At 35.9% G+C, this 14597-nt stretch overlaps 1 protein-coding gene across 1 annotated transcript in view; it reads right to left on the bottom strand.

Annotated features, from left to right (window-relative positions):
- Nucleotides 1–802: 802 nt before the first annotated feature.
- Nucleotides 803–14597, bottom strand: part of inpp4b (inositol polyphosphate-4-phosphatase type II B) — a 147173-nt gene continuing 133378 nt past the window's right edge. The window contains exons 15-22 of the mRNA XM_036212286.1: nucleotides 11831–12003; nucleotides 11520–11643; nucleotides 11119–11245; nucleotides 8735–8875; nucleotides 7489–7586; nucleotides 4934–5046; nucleotides 4023–4177; nucleotides 803–999 (exon numbers count right to left, since the gene is read on the bottom strand). Of these exons, the coding sequence (XP_036068179.1) occupies nucleotides 825–999; nucleotides 4023–4177; nucleotides 4934–5046; nucleotides 7489–7586; nucleotides 8735–8875; nucleotides 11119–11245; nucleotides 11520–11643; nucleotides 11831–12003 (1106 nt within the window). The 3' untranslated portion in view covers nucleotides 803–824. The remainder of the gene's footprint in view (nucleotides 1000–4022; nucleotides 4178–4933; nucleotides 5047–7488; nucleotides 7587–8734; nucleotides 8876–11118; nucleotides 11246–11519; nucleotides 11644–11830; nucleotides 12004–14597) is intronic.

Below are 14597 nucleotides of genomic sequence, written 5' to 3'. Positions count from 1 at the left end.
CTGGAAATAAATGTAGGCATCAAGGGATTCCAGTTAAATACAGTCAGCCTAGGATCAGGGTGATACTATAAAAAGATGACAAAGCAGATAGACTGTTTTAGTAGAAAATAACCCTGAAATATCAGGTTTACTTTTTACAGTTAAAGATATTTGGGTGTGAAATTGTGTTAATAGTAAAAACAGAGAGGTCTGATTTCATACTTGAAAGGGGAAATTGAGCAGGAAAATGGAAAACTCAATGGAAAACCTACCTTGATATTAACTACCTAAAGATACCATATTTTTCTCAGAATGTCATGTTAATTTTTTTCATTATTTGGCCAGAGATGCGACTTATACTCAGGAGCACCTTTTATTTCATTTTTAGGCTCATATTTTTGTCATTTTTCCACTAAAAACTACTTGCCCTTTAGCGATGGTTTCTCACTAACAACCACTAGAGGGCGCTGAAGGTGTCTGTATCAGTATTTGCTACTGACAGCAACGCAGAAGGAGAAGTGCCGTCCAAAACAAACATGGAAGAGAGTCGGATCATTCTTCTCCTAAACTTTATTATATTTTTCTGTTTTGCAAGGAGAAAATGTGATTTTGCTTTTATTTTTTTTCTTTCCTCAGACTAATAGCAAGTCATCAAACTCTCAAAAGTGCGACTTGTACTTCGGAGTGACTAGTAGGATTTTTTTCCTTTTTGTTTGCATTTTTTTTGGCTCCTGTGACACAGTAGTAATCCACGCAGAACACATAGTTAAATCATGGTATTCCCACTTACTTGAAAACTATCAGAAGACAGGAAGGAAGCAGGTAGAGATAGCATTGTCAGCAGTTTATTGATATTTTGCAAGCAGAAAAACAAGACTTAAAATGAGCCAGACGACCAGCAAGTGGGAGCTAACGAGCAGCAGGGCAATGGGATAAAAGTGGCGTGATGCTGGTTTGTTCTCTGTCACAGTGCCAGCTTCAGGGTCCTCCCACTGCCACGTGTCTCCCTGGGTCAGCCGACTGCAGAGTCGCCCATCAGAGAGTGAAACAGAACGGACAGAGAGAAATCAAAAGTCTGGTGCATTAGTACAGAAAAGGCGCTGTCTTAATGGGCTTTCTTGCACTGACTGAGCACTTAAGAGCTCTTTGGTGAATTGTCCCTGAATGTTCACACAGACAAAGAGTCTGCGAGTCTTACAAATGCAGCAATAGAAAATTAAGCTGTGATGGATGAAACAGTAATGTGAGAACAAGCGCAGCACGAGGATGAGTTCTTTGGGGATCGATGAAATTAGCATGCAGTTTTAATGAGAATTTAATGACAAAACGACATTAATGGCAGCAATGTCTTAAAGTTAATAGGTCTCATACTTCCATTTTCAAGGATTTGATTTGTCTCGGTGTCAGCACAGCTGGACAGATGCCAAACTGCTTTCTTCGATAAGCAACTTCTGACGATTGCTGTGCTTATGAGGGACATCAATTTGATACGAGAAGCTTGAAACATATAATTCCTTTTTATATAAAGACAAGCAGGTTTTTAATTGTAAACCTAAAATCCAACTAACTTTTTCAATTAAGCTGCTTGCAATTCACAAATCATATTCAAAGCTGTGCATCATCACAGACCTTCTCAACATATTCATTTAATTACTGACAGTGACAACAGGGTGATCAAATGTTTACTTTCTCCACTGTATGTAGATGATCTGTTAAAAGTCAGTCATTTGCTGACTGTAGGATGAATTCCTCTATTGACTTTCTATGCTTGCTTCAGCCTGGTCATTGTTATAGTAGAACTATCTCAGTTGTCTTCTGGGAAGAGGCACCTTACACCTAACAGGTCACCAGCCAATCAGAGGGTCTCACAGAGACATGAAACCGTTCACTCACGCTCCTGAAGATGACGTGGATCACACACGTTTGAGACCAAAGTACCCAGTAAAATACAATACAAACGTTACATTGATCAAAATTGTATCTATTGAAACGGAAACTAAAGGACTTTATCCCATTGTTTGTCCTCTTATAAGAAGTCACCAAAGTATTTTTTTAAATAAAAATACGTTCCTTTCAACACGACGGACAAAGGATAGATTCCCTTTGTACTGGTTTTGTCGACACCACATTGCTTCTGTCCATTAATGTGTGTTATTATGAGATGATCATAAACCAACAAATGATTCAGATCAGTGCAACAAACAAAAACATAGGTGATAAAAATAATGTCATAGTCTCCTTGAAATGTGTGTTTGGGTCAGATCTCAGTGGCAACACAAAACATGAATTCTGGGACATGAAACAATTCTTTTAGATAATTTTCATGCATTATCCTGATGTTGCTTTAAATCATACGAATGAAATAAGTGCATGTGACAAAATATGTGCAATAATATTTAAGCAAATATAAACTTGGTTACTTTGATTAATTAATCAGATTTATTAAATGAACTATGTCATTTTATTCTTTGTTTGCGTGTTGCCTCTTTAGGTTTTGTAAAAATTCCAAAATGATCGAATAGTTTCCGATTGTCATAATAGTTTCCAATTGTCAAGTTTGAACGAGCCAGTACAGGTACTCCACTTTTTCTACAGACAGGCTGCTCTATCAAACACAGATAGAAAAGTTGATCCCAGTGGCATATATGAACAGGCAGCGCGGTCCCTGCAGCGTTTCAAGGAAGTGACAGATGAAACTGATGGTAAGATGATAGAGCTGATAGAAAAAAAATCTCACGGTGAAAGAAAGTGAAGACAAAGTACTCGTGATGGTTGAGATGGATGATGTAGGGGCAGGTTATTACTTAAACACATAGTTTTTGAAATAATACTGTTTTTTATAGTGTTACAGAAAGCTGCACAAAAGAACTATAGATTTGTGAGGCAAGAAACGTTCAAGTGGAAAAGCTAGTTTGACAAATTATAAAGTCAATAGATACAAAAACACCACAAAAGTTAAACACAAGACATAACTTTAGTTTAATTTATATTTGGTTTTGTCTTTCTTTCAAGAGAAATCTATCGTGAATAAATTAGATGACATCACGAGATAAATCTGTTTTAAAATATTTACCAAAATGTATTAGTGAAAGTCAATATGAACAAAAATCAATAAAAGAAAAAAAGGAAAACATTTTGATAATCCTAGAATGGGGTGGTGACATGAAACTAATTAAGAGAAGGGGAGGTTGAAAAAGAAAATAAATGAGCAAATATATGAGAATAATGTCGTACACTAATTAAAAAAAATGTTGCAAGATTAAGACAAAAAACGTGACACTTTAGGAGAAAAAGTTGTTAAATTATGAGAAAAATCTAACTTTTATGAATTGCAGTATTATGAGAATAAGTCAACATTTTATGAAAATAAAATTGTACATTTTTTATTTAAACATTAGAAATATTACAAGAAAATATTCTTTTTTTTCTAAAAAAAAAGTTATAATTTAAAGAATATAATGTATAAAAAAAAGCAAATCAGATTCCGTGAAATTGTTGAGCAGCACAATGACCAGAAACATTATCTGAGTAGGTTGTGTTCAATTGTCTTTATTGAAACATTTTAAAAGAAAAATATAAAAGTTTATTTTGGAAAAATGGTGACTTTTCTATGTAAAATATAACTTTCTGAAGCATAATTGTATGACTTAATTCTCAGAATATTTCGTCATAATTTTACAACTTTATTCTAGCAAAATTTCGACTTTTTCTCATAACTTTACAACTTTATTTTCTTTGATTTTTTTAATTTTTTTTTTTCATGGTGACTATTGATGATCATGTGAATACCCTCTGAATGCACAGTATGTGTAATTCAACTGGAGTTTTGCATTCATGAGTGAATAGAATCGTGGGAAACTGGGTTTCAAATGACTTCCTTTTTTTAATTCCTCACATGCACTTTCCAGACCCTTATAATGAGGCCAGTTTCTGCTTTACCAAAGCAGATGAATGTTTTAAGAAAAATTATATTCAGAATTTTAAGATAAAATAATAACTTGCGACCTATCACACTGACAGACAGTTCTCTGCTGTGGGCTCACCTCCGCATACAGTCCAGAGCGCGAACGAAGAAGTCTTTGCTGAGCTGGTGTTCGTCCCGCAGCAGGGCGCACTGCTCTAATGTGACAGACATGGATGTTCGGTCTTTGGCACTTTTACAGCTGGTAAACCTGATACCATTTAACCTTCGGCAGATCTGATGGGGATGTAGAGACAAAATTACTTGCTGAAAAAATGGGACATTTTTGTTAGCAGCAGTGATTCTTGCAGAAAATAAATATTTTATAGGGTCACTTCTCTGATGAAATAAATCATTCCTTTGTATTTTGAAGTATGGAAGCTGAAAATGGCCAACTTTCTAGTGATTGGGTATGTGATTGGGATTTTCCAAAACTGTAAAACTAGTTGTTTCTATGTTGCACGACAGCAAATCTGATGGTTATACCCGCTATGATGGGTATAAAAGTATGTGCAGGAAGACGGGGGTTATCTCAGAACAAAAGTGAGGTATTTCCGGAACCTTGTGTGTGGCCTGCTTATCTCAGGATCACAAAACGACCTGAAAAGTTATCAATTGATCTATGAAGCCTGTTTGTGGATTCCGGGAGGAAGTCCTTGAAGAAAACCCATAAACATTCAAATCCGTTACAAATGTTGCCGGGATTTGAGGCAGCTCTGTGAAGTAAATACTTATAACAAGCTAAAGCATGTTTTCAATAGTCAGCACATGCTTTATGGCTCACTGATGAAACAAAATACTATAAGAAATAAGGATCTGCATCACGCCTGCATTAATTTCACATTACTGAAGTCATTTGCTCATCATTTCATTCTTTGGACTCACTGAAGAAAGTGGAAGGAAAACAACCAGACGACAGTTTATATCAGTAATACAAGAGTTTGAACAAAAAATGTTTAGCATTGCTAAAGACAGCAGGTTGAAATAACTCACAGCTCCAGCAATCCAGAGTATTTCCACATTCTTTCTCTTCTTTGTGACTACATTCTGGCCCAGGGTTTCAAGTAACTCCTTTATGTCAGTCTGTGCCTGAAAACATGGCAAACCTGTTTGCATAAAAGTTAAAACTTTGTTAGAGTCTTTTGCTGAGGGAAAAAAAGTGTTAATATCTTTACCAAGCTAGAAAACAATAATTCCTTTAATGTTTTCTTTTAGGATTCACTCCTATGCAGATGACATACATATTTCTACAGTCTACGCCCAGGTTTCAGGAATTCTGTGCTTTGTATTTTTGGAAGTAAGTTGTATTTGTTTTTTGACATTTGAAAAGATTTGTACTAATCTAATGAACTCTAAAGCTACATCCACAATGCCCTCGGCAACAAGTGTCCACTGAAAGTCTTTGCTCGGATTTAGCTGTACAAGTTTCAACAGCAAATTTCCTTTCCAAAAGTCGTCACACATTGACGCATGGCTAAGAACCCCTATGTGTCACTATTTGATGCTTGGGGTGTCCCCAACTCGTCGTTTTTGACATGCTGGCTGGTTCAATTAAATTAAGGCTCCCAGATCTCTCCAGTACCCTAGTCCTAACCTTTACTCAGTACCAGACGTGGATTGGTACCGGTTCCAGATGGGGAACCAGTTCACAATTACAACTGTATCTCATATTGGCTACAAGTTGAATGAATGAAATGGTTTATTCCAATCAATCAGGTCATAATACATAGCGTATCACTTAATAAATCACAAGCAGATCGCTTGAAAGATAGTGGAAGGATCGAACTTATATAATCCCACCCCGACTCGACCATACCATTTTCTCTACATGAATGATCAATATCCGGTTCAGGACTTATCAAATATTAATAGATATTAATAGATTCAGGCTATTAAGGATCATTGATATCATTAATGTAATCAAATTTCAAAGCATCCACAACAAATCATTTAATATTTTTGATATTAAGTTACTTTTACCCAAGCAAATTCCTGCTGTTTTTCTTTTGATAAAATAAGAAATATCTGTTCTTAAAAGGGAACAATCAAAATTGTCTGATTTCCACAACAAAATATTTTTCATAATAATAATAAACAAAAAAAAAACTTGAATGAATGTGCCTTAACCACTAAGGTTCTGGTGACGTCTGTGCTTGTTTTATTTTTTGTTTTAAGACAAACCAAGGCCACATCTAGACTTGATGGTAATCTACATCTGCCATTACAAGTATGCTAGTAATGAGACGAACTGTTTCCATTTTGTGCCCAAATTGCAATATTTGTATCGCTTCAACATTTCAAACCTTTCAACTTCAAGTGATGGACATACGCTAGTAAACGATTGAAAAAGAAGCCCCTCCCTGCTTGTACAGTGTGAACACTTTGGGCTAAATACATATTAGCAGGTTCTTCAGCACATGATGTTTTGCGAAGTCTTTTGCTAACTGTGAAAGCTGGTGTTAGATCTCAAGTGTGGTTTATGTATTTACATGAACTCTTAGCTTCTTGCCTGCAGGTAGCCCTCTATGTTGTCTTCACCTGATTACACTTGGTGATACTGATCAGATGAAAGGCTGGGAAACCTCTGCAGCAAGAAGACCCATTTGGGAGCAGACTTTTAACTGATCCTGCCACTACTTCCAGCTCCTGACAAAGCTGATAAGACAGAACTTTAATATTTTAAAACCCCAATACATTTAAATCGTTTTCTTTTCGTTTATTTTTTTTATCCAAACCTCACAGTCCCAGAAGATCTGTGCTTTTTTAAAAAAGGCAGTTCCTTTTGTGGATTTTTTTTAAATCAAATGTATGTAGATCATATTTTTACATTTTCACTAATGTGCTCATCAACAAACTTTTAATCAACTCACAGATGAATGAATTGATATCCAGTTTCTGTCTTTAGGGCAAAATTGAAGATTTCAATTTTGATTGAACTCCCAGTTACCAAAGACGTTTGTGACCTGAAGCGACAACTGTATTGACACACAGCCTGGGAGAAAATTCCAGTATAATTAAGAAACTCTACTGTCAGTAGTTCCTAACTTTTCCCATGTATGATAGTACATGTCAGTCTGTCATTTCTTGTAGTTCTTTGCTTTTATGGAATGCATAGTCCTGGTTCACTGTTTTATTTTTGTGGCCAACTAATTCCCTTTGCGTGCTCTGGTAAGTAAATTAAATAAAAAAAAATATGTTATATATAAATATGCATATGACTATATATGTACATGAACTGTGTTTTATTGAACTTTGAACTGATAATTTTTCTCAATGTGAAGTTTACTAGAGGCAGTATTTTTGTGATAATCAGAGGCGCTTGAGGAAAAGCAGTGTTATTTCAAAATAAAAGCTTTTGAGTAGAAGTAAAAAGTAGCTGTTTTTGTGCTTTTTCTTAAACTTTTTATATTTTTATATATATATATATATATATATTTTTTTTTTTGCTGGAGACCAAGCATATAATTTCAAAATGCTACACAAAGATCCAAAAAATGACAAACTGTATTTGATATTTACAAATTAAAAGTTAAGAAAAATATACTTACATTCTAGCGGCACCTTTTCATTTAATAATTTATAATAGGCGTCTAGGATCTCAAAGTTCTTCTGGTTTATTCTTTCTTGTAGAGAGATATCTCCAAACCTGCACAGATGAACGAAGAGGAGTTAGTGCAGTAGAATTCAAATTTACTGTTTTTGATTGTTTAAATTTGTCTAGGAGAGGAAAGGCGCATTCTTGCTTAGTCCTAAAGACTTTTCAAACGGCATGACACATCAATCAGTCGCTTTTTAACCACATGAACAGATCTGTTTAGTCATGTTTGCTTTATTTACAGTGAAAGTTAAATATTAGGGAATTGATTACAAAAAATGTAACCAATTGCAAACCTGGGAAAAAAATTATTGCTAGGAATCGCAATTATTTTTTCTCAAAGTTACTGTAGTTACAGAACTATACATTTATAACAAATATTTGCATGCTTTTTCTTTATGTTTACTGGGGAAATAATAAATGTTACCTAATTGGTCTTACAATTATTTACTATTGCCAGGATGTCAGCTCATTCAAACTGATGATATGTACAGTAATATGAAAGATTACAGAATACTTTTCTGTGTCAATTTGACTCTTATTTAAGATATTTTTTGATAAGAATAACAGTATATTGCTATTAGAGATGACAGTTTCTTTTTTTTTCATTTTCAGTTGGAGGAGTGCCTTTTGATTTTTATCCAGTAAAACGCATACCTCGGATCGCTGAACCAAAGGAGAGAAAAATGCTGACTCATCTGGATTACATAAATCTGATGGGCTTTCTTCATGACGGATAGAATAGGGGATTGCAGATGTCTTTTTAGTAAACTTTTTATATAAAATTTTAATAGCCTTTCAGCAGTTTTGACGTGAAATACTTTATTATTACACGGTTCAATTCAATGACATACTTTTATGGTTTATAGCACTTGGTAAAGCTGTTTTGGAAAGTATGTAATGTATGATTAACAGTACATCAATTATTTTAACCAGATTTTTTTTTCTTATTGTTTATTGCCACCTTGAAATGTTTAATTTTTTAATTGTGGGTGTGATACACGCTCACTGGATCTTTCCTGTATGTTTGCACATGAATTTAATCCTGTAATTCCTATGCAAGAAGATTCTTGTCAACAGGAAAAGGGGGAAAACAAAGTGCAGCAGATTCAGTGAACGCCATGAATGTTATTGTAAAAAAAAAAAATAAAAAAAATAGCAAAGTTTAAAGACTTTCGAAGAAATAGCGTCTGTTGTACCTCTCGGCTATTGTTTGCTGCTCGTTGATGCCCACGTTAAACAGCACCGGAAACACTCGCAGAGGTCTGCCCTCCTTGATCTCCTCTGGCAGAGTTTGGAAAATCGGCTGTGGTAATGGCACTTCGACAGTGAAATGGTCTCTGAAACCAGCGGGAAAAAGGGGGTTAAAATACAGTAACCCAATATGTTTTGCAGCTCAGCAGAACATGATTAAGAAGTTGCACAATTTGACACTGAATGCAGGTGTGGGAAAGGTTTTGAAAAGAGAAGTTGATGGAATTCGTGCATGACACACAGAGGGAAATGGAAGAAAGAAAGTTTGGCGGGCTGACAGAACAACTGACAGGGTAAGACAGACATGCACCGTCTCACGCTACCTAGAAAGCAGTTTCAACTCCTTGCTGCAAGTCAACCTTTTAAAATAACATTAAGTATCCAGGATCAAAGTCCTGAGTGCTCTGTATGCTATATGTATAGGGTATATATTTATTCATAAGTAGGGCAAAGTTCACTTGGTTCAAATTCCAAAGAAACCTCCGATACTAGCAGCATGTTATAACATAAGGTGAGTTTTTTGCTTTCGCATGACATAATAGCTTTCACTATCAAAGCAGATCAAAGGTGTTTTTCGTCTAATAGAATGTGAGAAAATAGCATGTGATCCTGCATAGCACTGATGTTTAAAATTCTATACCATATTTATCATTTGTCAAGATCAACACTTGTGAAAAATATAAATTTTCCCACATTATCACGTGGTACCATGTAAAGAAACAGGTAAAAATAGATGTTTTAACCATTTTCAAACCTATTAATCTATTAACTTATTCAAAGTCCAACTCCATTCATCTTTTGATCTGTTGTAAACGTGTTCCCCAGTGATCTTTTGATTATGATTATGCAGTTTGTAGCCAAAATAATAGTGACTAATAAACTGTTGTTTTCTAGAACATAGTTTCTGCAGGGCGGCAATAGTTTATTAGAAACGCCTCTGAGTTGTGAGCGAGACCGTTGCTATGAATAAGCCTGCCCCTTACCCATCTTTTTTTTATTTGATTTGATTTGAAATGGTTTATTTTAAGCAATCAAGGCAAGAATAATGCAATCAACAAAGGTTTACAACCGTACAAAGATATGTCAGACGAGGGATAACTAAGCATCAAATTATCGATTGCTTGAAAGGGAGTGGGAGGAAGCGAACTTATATAATCCCACCTCGGCTCTACCATTTTCTTTACATGAATTATCATTATCTGGTTCATAACTTATTTATACTTTACTAACACAGATTCAGGTCATTAAGAATTCTTGTGTCTGCTCGTAATCCTGAACCGGAAAAAAACATAAAAGCTTTCTGAGCTTTTAAAGAAATATGCACATGTCACTCTTGACCAGACTGTATTACTCATGATTTAGTCTTTTTATTTTTGTTATACTGTTCATTTGGATTGTATTTGATTTCTACTTTATTGTTTTAACTGTAAATTGTTTGTGTGATGATGCCTTATAGCGCGGGTCTCCCATGACAAAGAGATCTCATCTCAATGGGACTTCCTGGTTAAATAAAGGTTAAATTAAAAAAAAAAAAATAATAATAATCTTTTTCTTTACATGCATTTCTGCAATCTTACAGCCCCCCAACCTAACATTACCAAAAATGAGTAATATTGGAGCTATCCAGCTGTACAGTTGTGAGCCAGATACCATCTCAGACGAGGAAAATGAAGACGTCCATAAATGTAGTCGTCAGCTAAAGGATGCATCAGAACAGAGCAGGGAGCTTGTGGCTTGCCGTAGAAGCTTTTATATTACAACTACAAGCCTTTTTAAATTACATTTTTGCGTCTCCTGCATTGCAATCAGAAATTAAAAGCAGTTTTAGGCTTATTTTTTTATTTATGTCCTCCATCATGAGACAAATGCCATAAGAAAATGCTAAAAACAATAAAAAAAACAGAAATACAATTTTCATATAGGAGTAGATCTTTAAACCAAATTATTTGGTATTTTATTCAGTCTACTGGCTGATTTTGGATCACTTTCAAAACAGCAGTCAGATCTTTATGGCAATTATCAGGTTATAATCTCAACATTTTATCACATAATGATAAACAGAAAACTGTGAGACAGTACCAGAGAATAATGGAGAACATTGATGGGAATTGACAACTGCACACTCTAAATGAAAGTTCATTCAAAATTCCTTTCGCTTCCACTTGAACCGTGTGTAAATAAACTAATCAAAGGTTTGCAAACACTGCGTTCTGGTTAACTGCAACATAAAAGCAGCTTGAAATTACAGTTTGTCTTTCTTGTCAGTATGCAAAGACTTTCTTTTCAGATTTGGTCATCATCTAACAGAAGACGAGGAGGAGAGCCTCACCGTCTGCCGCACAGGAAAGGCTGCAGCTCGCTCAGGTCGGCTGTTTTGGCCTCTGTGATCTTGAACACCACTTTGTGCAGATCGGAAATTCCGACCTCCATGTCTTCAAGCATCCCGATCTCCTCACCTTCAGGGGAAACACAGAACAACATCACTCTTCTGGATCACCTTTAAGGACCAACAGCAGCTTCATTCACAGTTTTAAATATTTTTTATTAACAGCAAAGAAGATGAAGGAATGAATGAATGGAGTAAATTCATTTTTTGAGCCTTGGGAAATACTGTATTTTTTTTCCACCAAAACAACACATGACCCAATATCCTCAAACAGACGTCATTGATAGAAAGTTTTTCATGCAGATCTTGGAAAAAAAACAAAAAAAAATCTAATCAGTACTCACTATATGTGCTGAGCAGACTCTCAAACTGTGCCACCAGGCCAACAAGGTGAAGCTGCTTCAGGAAGCCTTTGTCCTGCATCCCCGCATACAACCTCAGGACAAAACCACAGGCCAAGGCTGCCAGCTGTAGACCCCAAACAAAAAAAATAAGCAAGCAAATCTGATTGCATGCAAAAACATGCACACTTGTTGCATTTTTATCTTTAAAAACAAAGACAAAGGAGGAAACAAGTACTTTCATCTGAACAGCAAGAAAGAACACTTTAAATATTTCACAGAGGATCGTTTGTTGGATCGGTGCTGCCACCCACCGCCTGACTGAAGACAACATCTCTCCTCTGCTGGAGGCCGAAGCCTTGCGGTAAGCTGCACACCGCCTCCTGCAGGAGCACAAAGGTCATGGCTTTCTTCGCCTTCTCCACCACCTCCTTCACACACTCCTTTAACCTGGTTACCACCGGATACAACTGCTCCTTCCAGTCACCTGAGCAGACACAACAACAAACAGAATTCAGAAATAAACCACTCAAAAGACCGTCTGTCTGCATCTGTGATGTTCAAATTAAAGGAAATATTCACATTCTGAATCAGATTTGTGAAAGAGAAAACATTTTTGTTAGATTAGTAGATGAAGCAGAGGAGGAGGGAGCTCTTCCTACACATATTTGCTTAATTTAGCTTAAAAAAAATGAACTTTTATTGATTTTCATGAATAAATAGAACACAGAACTTTTGTCTAAAAAAATGTTAGTCTGAAAGATAAGAGATATAATATTAAAGCTCAAGAAAGCCTTTCTTGGTTCAAACCTAATTATTAATTCATAAAATCTGTATTGCATAAGCGTGCTTCACTTGTCTGGATCCCTTCAACACATCACAACAGGATGAGTTTCTTAGTCTGAGCTCAATCATTTGGGCATCCGTCTCCCGTGGCAACTGTTGGGGTACATCAACTAGAAATGTATCCAGGAGGAGATTATATCAATCTGTTCATCTATTACACATCACTTCCAACAATGTGCAGTAAATATCATTCAGTTTCTGAGAACATAAAACCTGATCAGACTACACTCGAGTGAGTGAAAGTCCTTCTCAGTGACCAGTAGGGGGCAGCGTTGGATAGTTTTCTTTTCCCTCTATATCTAAACTTTTGTTCTGGTAAATCTGAAATACTTTTGGTAAAATATGGACAGTAGAATCTGGAGGGAGCATCGTGGCTCTCACTTTGGTCAAATAAATCATGTCTTAATAGAAATACTTGTTTCGCTCAAGGAGAAGAGGAAAAGGGGAAAACCTACACAACATCCTTGCACGCGCGTGTCTCTAAAGAGATTCATCTTCTCTATCTTTTGTTTATTTTTCTGTTTTGTTTTCAGAGTCACAATTTTCACAAGCGTATGAGTTCTGGCTTTGAGGCTATTGGGCATCTTAATAAAGCCGCTCTGGGGGCTGAACTTATCTTGGACTTGGCGGATGGCCTTGTTTGCAAATAGTGGATCACAGAATCGGAAAAACACGACTTTAAGATACCAAAAGGACAAAAATGCACCTCCTAACATTCACAGGAGCAAACAAACAGTGTGAGTTGCGTCCTCCTTGTCGCCTGGTCAGACTAATGGGGCTTCTGTGTGCCAGTTGGCAGCTCCAGCGATGTGGCCACTTGTCTGAGTTACAAGCTTCAGGCAGGATTTTCATTGGACATGAGGGAAGGCTGGGCAAGCTTCTGGTGGACCGTAAATGGCTCTGCATTTCAAACACAGCTTTCATCCATTTTTTCTGGCAACAATTTCTGTTTCACATTTGCTAATGTTTGAACATCAGGGGGTCTGAAAGCTGGAACAAAGTAATGTGTCACTATTTCCAAAGCAGGCAGATGATTCTTTGAAAAACATGAGCCACTCTGAGTCATTTTACTTTGGCTGGAAATAATTTCTCAGACTGAACTAATGGTAGCTTAAAAAAAATAAAAAAATAAAAAACAGGAAGAAAAAAGTGGATTGCTTTACGGTTTGCTAGAGTACTGACAGGTTATTTTCTCCTGTCATGATCAAAAATGTTGAAGAAAAAAAGCTCAAACTTAGCATGAAAGTTTTACTGAGAGAACTCATGTAAAAATACATGTGCTTCTTTGAAAATTTAAAGAAATTATTGGTAAATTTTCTAAAAGTAGCATCCTAATACCATTTTAAAGACCCACTCTGAAAATTACTTTTTCTTTTTATGTTTTTAACATGTTCTTGTTTCTGATGATGGAGGATATATATATAAAGAAAATGTAAGATTAAAAAAGGATTTGTTAATTTTTCTTTATTGAAATCTTTCTTAATCAGGATCAGACAAAAATGCTATTGGAAAAAGAGCTTTTTATAACATAAAATCCACCACAAGCTCCCTGCTCTAAACTTTCAGGATCGGGGAGGGGAAAGGGGGTGGAGTTGCCAATGGTCCCGCCCACAACTCAGAGGTGAATGTCTGATTCTCTTTTTTAATTTTGGATTAAAATAGAATAATCATAACAAAAAGACCACTGAGAACACAACTACAATAGATCAAAAGATGATCAGTGGGCCTTTAATGGTTTAATATAACCACAAAATGATCATTTTTCTTTGGGATTTAATCATTTCTGTGCACATCTTGGTGTAATCCTGACAAGCCAACTTTAACTGGAAGAGACTTTACTTCTGTCAATGGAAAAGTTAAGCATATTTAACAGATTTTAGCATAAGTCATACAGGAAATGACTTCAACATTTTCACCATAAATCTATTAAGTTCCTGTTTAACTCACCAGGGGTGTGCGAGGTGATGACGTCCGCCAGCTGCTGCTCAGGAGCTGACTCCTGCTTGTTGTTGTCTTCCTCTTGGAGTTTGTCCACCATGGCGATCACACAGTTGAGACATTTAGCCACATTAGCCCAAACTCTGTCCTGAGAAGAGCAAAGAGAAACCAGCAATGAGATTAGTGAAGAGCTGATCAGATCTGGGTTTTTAACTCTCTGGAGAAGATGAAAAAAACAAAAAAAAAAGCACTTGGTCATTTTTATGCTATGGTAAAAAAAATGTTATTTTCCAATAT

This window comes from Oryzias melastigma, linkage group LG1, assembly GCF_002922805.2.
Source record: "Oryzias melastigma strain HK-1 linkage group LG1, ASM292280v2, whole genome shotgun sequence".
NCBI lineage: Eukaryota > Metazoa > Chordata > Actinopteri > Beloniformes > Adrianichthyidae > Oryzias > Oryzias melastigma.
This window is presented reverse-complemented; position numbering and strand designations above follow the sequence as displayed.